General features: G+C 43.3%; 2 protein-coding genes across 2 annotated transcripts; both read right to left on the reverse strand.

Moving 5' to 3' along the window:
- Window positions 1–364: 364 nt before the first annotated feature.
- LOC128303640 (leucine-rich repeat-containing protein 15-like) lies at window positions 365–2,603 on the reverse strand. The gene is made up of 2 exons (XM_053040678.1): window positions 2,548–2,603; window positions 365–2,469 (listed from the first exon to the last, which is right to left on the reverse strand). The coding sequence occupies exons 1-2, from the start codon at window positions 2,577–2,579 to the stop codon at window positions 891–893; spliced, it is 1,611 nt and encodes a 536-aa protein (XP_052896638.1). The 5' UTR covers window positions 2,580–2,603; the 3' UTR covers window positions 365–890.
- A 667-nt stretch (window positions 2,604–3,270) lies between these two features.
- On the reverse strand, window positions 3,271–5,571 carry LOC128303075 (leucine-rich repeat and IQ domain-containing protein 4-like). The gene is made up of 2 exons (XM_053039929.1): window positions 4,585–5,571; window positions 3,271–4,134 (listed from the first exon to the last, which is right to left on the reverse strand). Exons 1-2 carry the CDS (start codon window positions 5,569–5,571, stop codon window positions 3,271–3,273), a joined length of 1,851 nt encoding a protein of 616 aa, XP_052895889.1.
- Between the last annotated feature and the right edge of the window lie 1,396 nt (window positions 5,572–6,967).

The following is a 6,967-nucleotide window of genomic DNA, read 5'->3' on the forward strand; positions in this document are numbered from 1 at the left end:
CGCTACCTTAGCAATGCTGCGCTGCGCAGGCAGCCCATTGTCGCTAAAAACTTAAGCAACTGTTAGGCTCGAACGATCAATTAAAACTAAGAGCAAATCCCAATGATGCAAACATTCATCTTTGCTGGAATACACTGGGAGTCCCCGCGACGTGATAACAGGCATCTTGATTTACAACAAAATATAAACAAGATTATTTTTTCTTCACTCCGCCACACGTACAACAGTACCTAACAAAAAGACGACAAAATGATTCACTGCACGTTTTAATAAATGTTCTGGTGTTAATAACTGTTCTAAAATATTAAATAATATTTTATATAAATTAAATAAAACCAGCACTAAGCATGTTAAAACTTCTGTTGTTGATATTTTATTTGAAATACCCTACGTGATACATTTGCTGGCACGAACTGTGCATTCGGTAACTTGCAAGTGATGGTGTACGATCGCATTCTACGTTTTGGCGTGAGTTGATGCATACACTACATCACCACATCAGGCTGATAACGAACATCCAACCATTCGCAATCGTGTTCAAAATTGATCAATCATTTCTCTCGCATTTTGTGGGAATTTAAGAAGGATTTTAAGGGGAGAAGAAATAAAAAGTTGAAGTTTACAGTTCAATTGTGTTCCTGCCTTCGGTCTAATACTACCATTACGGGAATGAAAGATACCGTATTGCGATCTATCACTTAGTTATAAGCTTTATTGCAAACGTTACACTTTAACTGTTTGGCTCTTCGTCTCTTTATTCATGTCTTACTTCTCTTCACTTCCAGTAGGTTATCAAGGTTTACGTTTTCCTGTTCCAATCATGCCACTTCCTGTTGTTTGCGGTTTGCTTCTGATTAACGTTTTCTTGTTTCTCCATCCTCAAACGAACATCAAATATTCAGATACAATCCTAGCTTTATCACGCGGTAGCGACGCACAGCATTATCGACCCCGGTATGCAAAAGTTCAAGCAGTTGCTCATGTTGCGACTGTAGGTACGTTAGCAGTTGAACATCGGCCTTCAGTAGGTTAATTTCGGTCTGGAGCTGTGGATTGGATTGCACCAATATGCCTTCCTGAGTAATGAAATCGGTCAACTTCCGGACGCTATTGATTATATCCGATGCACTGCAACATCCTTCGGCACGCTGTTGCTTTTCTGCATCGATCGTCAAACTGATCTGCATTAACAGTCGGTCTAGTTGTGGTTTGTCACTTTCCTTACAGCAAATGCCTTGCTTTAGTTGGTAGTCTGCCTTGCAGGAGCGGTCACGGTCATTTATTACCGATTCCGACACGCTTTGAAACAGTTCATCCAGATTTTTGCAATCCCAATCGTTGTGCGATAGTGTGAGATTTTGAAGTGCGTTATTGGGCCTGAGCTTGAGCGTTACGATCGCGTTGTGATCGAGATACAGCTCCTCTAGCGTATTGAACTGATTCACATTCCTTTCCACATGCAGTAGATGGTTGTGCCGGACATCGAGTATCTTGAGTGTTCCGATAGGTGCGGAATTCAGGTTCAATGCCACCAGCCGGTTGTTAGACAGGTATAATTTCTCTAGACGGTACGATTTCTTGAAGTGATTGTCTGTTACCTTTTCTATCTCATTGTATGAAAGATCCAAAACGATCAGTCCGGAATAGCGCCCAAGCCATGCGATGTTTGTTAGGTTGTTATGGTGCAAAAAGAGACTCTCGAGCTCTGTATTGTTTGGACCCGTCACAGTGGCGATGCGATTGTGCGAGGCATCCAGTTCTGCCACAGCCACCGGGATTGCCAATGTCGTAAGCAGGTTGGAACTCACATTTCCATATTTTAGGCTCGGAATGAGCGAAAGGTCAATGTAGGTGAGATTATTGCTGGACAATTCTAGATTCTCCAATTTTTTAACATTCTTGAAGGTATTATCACCGATACGCTGCAGGATGTTGTTCACAATCGACAGTCCGATGAGATTAGATGTATCGGCAAAGATGTTCCATGGCAAATGCTCGAGGAGGTTCCGATCCAGCCCCAACAATTCGAGAGCCCTCATGTTTTGAAACACACCCTGTGGTAATACGCGAATATTGTTGTAGCCCATATACAGTTCCCGGATGTGGTTACCGTATGCGAAGGCGTTCGGTGCGATTTCCTCTAGCTGAAGACCACTCAGTTCGAGCAGCTCGACTTCTCTGAACGAGTTCAATAATGTCTCCGGTAGTTTTCTCATGAATGAGTTTTTGAATGTAATGTTTTTCTGGCTGTTATGCGTTATCTCAACATCACCGAAGTAAGCACCGGGAGTATTTCTATCGATTGACACATCGCGGAATATACATTGGTAGCTCGGATTAGATTCCCGGCAAACGTACCGGTGCCAGTAGGTATTAGTTTTTGACGTCGGATAGCTGGTTTGCCTCTGGCTTGGTGGGTAGTTTGGGTAACTATACTCAGCAGTAACGAAACTGCAGGCGAATAAAACACTACACCAAGGAAAACAGTAGAAATAAATCCGTAAGTGATAAGGCGTCCAAGTTTGGCAACGGTAGAAACGACTTTACCTTAAAAGTGATAAGCTGTGCAGCCAGCCCATTGCAGCACGGAAGTTCGGGAACTGTACGGCCCGAAGGAAAGATTGAAACTAAGTACAATTCCCAATGATGAGAGCGTTGGAAGTTTACTGCAAACGAACGAGCTGGAAATTCCCGTTCATTGATAACAACCAATGAGTCCAATGAGTTGAAAAAAACACACATACACAATAATAATGTTGAACGAATGAATAATAACGTCCGTCCGAACGTCCCGTGTTCGATATGTCGCTGCTATATGTAAGTATGAACTGCTCTACAGCAAACAAAAGCCACGGTGAATAACTTCCTATTTCGCTTTAGATTCCAATCTATTGCCCCAGGAAGACATTGTACGTCCACCGACGCCGGAATTAATTACGCGAGCTCGTATGGAGAAGGCGGTGGAAAATTGGATGGATTGATGAATCGGTGTAAACGACTCCCTGAGCTGAGCGACTTACCCTAGTGTCGTCGTCGGTGACACTAAATCATATAAACGATCTGCTACTTCCAGTTCCAGCAGGGCGTTGTTCGCCGCATGTGATATGAACTATTATTCTTCTCTCACTATTCTTGATGTTGGATGTGCAAGCAGTTTATTGAATACGAGAAAAATAAAACAAAATAAAAAAACGTCCGAAGTCAACTACTTCTTCGGTTTCTTCCTTCTACCAGCACGCAACCTGAAATGCGCGTCCTGTTTGCGGTTCATCACTTAGTTATTTGTCTTGCCGGCGCGTTGCTATTACGCTTTGCCTCCAAACGATGCACTTTACCTGTTTGGTACTTCGTCTCCTTATTGATCTCACGCGTGATACTTTCCTTCATTTCCAGCAGGTATTCAAGGTTTACGTTTACCTGTTCCAATGATGCCACTTCCTGTTCTTTGATATTTGCTTCCGATTGGCGTTTTTTTGTTTCTCCTTCCATAACCGTACGTCTCAAATTCAGATGTTCGAACGCCTTGCGGAGGTTTTCGCTCGGATGCACCAATCCTTGCTTTGTCACGCGGTAGCGCCGCAGCGTATTATCGACCTCGGTGTGCAAAAGTTCAAGCAGTTGCTCATGTTGCGACTGTTGGTACGTTAGCAGTTGAACATCGGCCTTCAGTAGGTTAATTTCGGTCTGGAGCTGTGGATTGGATTGCACCAATATGCCTTCCTGAGTAATGAAATCGGTCAACTTCCGGACGCTATTGATTATATCCGATGCACTGCAACATCCTTCGGCACGCTGTTGCTTTTCTGCATCGATCGTCAATCTGATCTGCTGTAACAGGCGGTCTAGTTGTGGTTTGTCACTTTCCTTACAGCAAATGCCTTGCTTTAGTTGGTAGTCTGCCTTACAGAAGCGGTCACGGTCATTTATTACCGATTCCGACACGTTTTGAAACAGTTCATCCAGATTTTTGCAATCCCAATCGTTGTGCGATAGTGTGAGATTTTGAAGTGCGTTATTGGGCCTGAGCTTGAGCGTTACGATCGCGTTGTGATCGAGATACAGCTCCTCTAACGTATTGAACTGATTCACATTCCTTTCCACATGCAGTAGATGGTTGTGCCGGACATCGAGTATCTTGAGTGTTCCGATAGGTGCGGAAATCAGATTCAATGCCACCAGCCGGTTGTTAGACAGGTATAATTTCTCTAGACGGTACGAATTCTTGAAGTGATTGTCTGTTACCTTTTCTAGCTCATTGTATGAAAGATCCAAAACGATCAGTCCGGAATAGCGCTTAAGCCATGCGATGTTTGTTAGATTGTTATGGTGCAAGAAGAGACTCTCGAGCTCTGTATTGCTTGGACCCGTCACTGTGTTGATGCGATTGTGCGAGGCATCCAGTACGATCACCGCTTCTGGGACTGACAGCGTCGTAAACAATTTGTGCGATAGCGTGAGACTTTGGAGTGCGTTATTGGGGCTGATCTTAAGCGTTACGATCGAGTTGTGATCGAGATACAGCTGCTCTAGTGTATCGAACTGCTCCTGATTCACTTCTATATACAAAAGATTATTGTACCGGACATCAAGTATCTGAAGTGTTCGAATGGGTGCGAGACCCAGCTTCAATGCCACCAGCCGATTGTTGGACAGGTACAGTCGCTCGAGACGGTACATGTTTGAGAAGTGGTGGTACGCTATCTCTTCCAGCTCGTTGTATGAAAGATCAATATCAACTAACCCGGAATAGTGCCGAAGCCACGCTGTATCAGTTAAACTGTTGTGTTGCAATCGTAGGATTGCAAGTTCCTCATTGTTTGGACCCGTCACAGTAACGATGCGGTTGTGCGAGGCATCCAGTACGATCACCGCTTCTGGGACTGACAGCGTCGTAAGCAGGTTGGAACTCACATTTCCATGGAAAAGGCTCGGAATAAGGGAGAGATTAATGTGGGTGAGCTTATTCCCGGACACTGTGAGAAATTGTAACGCTTTATTCTTCTTGAAGGTGTTGTCCTCGATTCGCTGTAGCTTGTTGTTCGCGATCGATAGTACGGTAAGATTAGGTGTACAAAAAAGCATGCCCTCTGGCAGACTCGTGAGATTGTTCCCGTCCATCACCAGCACACTGAGGAATCTCATGTTACGAAAAACAACTTTCGGTAACTCCTGGATGAAGTTGTAACCCATATACAGCTCCCGGATATTCCCGTTCGTTAAAGCAAACTGGTCGATTTCCTCTATTTGTAGGCTGGTTATATTGATCATTTCGGCCTGCATGAACGAGCCAAATAATGTCTCCGGCAATTGCCTTATAACCGAGTTCTTGAACGTAATATTCTTTTGTTTGTTTATCGCAATATCCTCATAACCGAAGCGTACTTCGGTAGACCCTCTATCGATTAACACATTGCGGAATATGCAGTCGTACTGCAGATTTCTCTCTCGGCACATGTACTGCCTCCGATTGCTGTTTTTGTACAGATCTTTCACTAACGAGTATGGTAATCTGGTGGTAGATTTAACTGGCTCCTTTGGAAGAACGAACCAACGGTACTCAGTAGTAGCCATACTGTACTGTCCGATTACCGATTGCGTATTACAGCAACAAAAAATAGCCTTATTCTGGATAGTTAATCTACCAAACGTACTACAGAACTTGCCGATGTTGATGGCAAAATGGTTCACGACAGCTATTCTTTTCTAATTATAAATGTTTTTCAACATGTCTACAATAGCGTAAGATGAAGCATACATATAAGTATAAACAAAACTTCAAATGTCGAAAATCTGTTTGACATAAGCTGGCGTCAGCTTTTTCGGCACCAACTGTTTTAATCGTTACCATACAGTGGTGTGCGATCAAGTAAAATATTTTGGCGCAATTCGTACACCACTACATCAGGCGTTATCATCTTTGAAGTTCGCTGCAAAATTGACCTCGACATGCCCAATGTAACAATCGTATTCTACATTGATTGGGGTTTAGTAAAACAATTTAATGAGAGAAAAATGGCATATCTGTTGGTCTGGGATCTGCTAATAAATATTGCGATTGTAGCGGCCAACCAATTGTGTAACTTTTTTTTCTTAAAACAATTCAAATGTATCTATAACCAGTACCACGATTATTCAACCTTTCCAAGCACTAACACAATATGGTAACGTTGCCCTAGCAACACCACTTTTACAAAGGAAACATGTGAGAAACATATGAGCATCTCATTTCGCTGAACCGATGCGGCCCATCGGGAGGTTCCCCCACAAGGAATATCTTAATTAAGACCGATTACCCTTTTGTGTGCTTTACGGGTATTAATTCTAATTCGTTAAGGTTCACCGTAGCCCCCGAACCGAATGTGCGCCAAAAAACATCCGAGTAATAGCCGCAAACGGAGCGAAAGATCCTTTCGGATGGTCAAAAACGGAACGATTCTCATCCTTCCAGTGGCCATCTACCATGGACATTTATATATATTTAAATCGTATCCTTGCTATTTACCCTGCGCACCGTGACATCGCATGGGTCGCAGAACTGGGGGACAAATTAATATAAAATACAAGCGAAGAAACGCTTTGGAGGTAACAAAACCCGACGGTGCAAATCGCGCTACTGGGCAACATGACGGGTTTTATAAATATTTTTTTAATACCTACCTCACAGTACCTCGCTGAGCGTTAAAAGCGACACACGCACGCAAAAAACGAACGTTACCAACGGCGTACAATTACAGGAGCATTAACTATGCGTGTCATGGGCCATTTACGATTACGCTGGGACTGATGAATTGATAATTCGTTGGTGTACAGGAGTTGCGCTTTTAATCGGGTCGGGATGGAGGCAGTGGTGATGGAAAATTTATATCATGAAATAAATTTAATTTTATGTGCCTTTCAACGTTTTCCGTTTTTACTTCTGCCCCTATTGAGCTGGGTTGGCCTTGAACGAATGCAGGAAGCATGCTAA

The sequence above is a fragment of the Anopheles moucheti genome, chromosome 3 (assembly GCF_943734755.1).
Source record: "Anopheles moucheti chromosome 3, idAnoMoucSN_F20_07, whole genome shotgun sequence".
NCBI classification, from domain to species: domain Eukaryota; kingdom Metazoa; phylum Arthropoda; class Insecta; order Diptera; family Culicidae; genus Anopheles; species Anopheles moucheti.

Bases quoted from the DNA above. Each gene is read 5' to 3' on its own strand.
- LOC128303075 (XM_053039929.1), bottom strand. From the start codon at position 5,571: ATGGCTACTACTGAGTACCGTTGGTTCGTTCTTCCAAAGGAGCCAGTT. The intron at 4,135-4,584 runs GTCCGGTACAAT...GGAACACTCAAG, and splicing joins GAACACTTCAGATACTTGAT to ATACTCGATGTCCGGCACAA.
- LOC128303640 (XM_053040678.1), bottom strand. From the start codon at position 2,579: ATGGGCTGGCTGCACAGCTTATCACTTTTAAG. The intron at 2,470-2,547 runs GTAAAGTCGTTT...TCCTTGGTGTAG, and splicing joins CACAGCTTATCACTTTTAAG to TGTTTTATTCGCCTGCAGTT.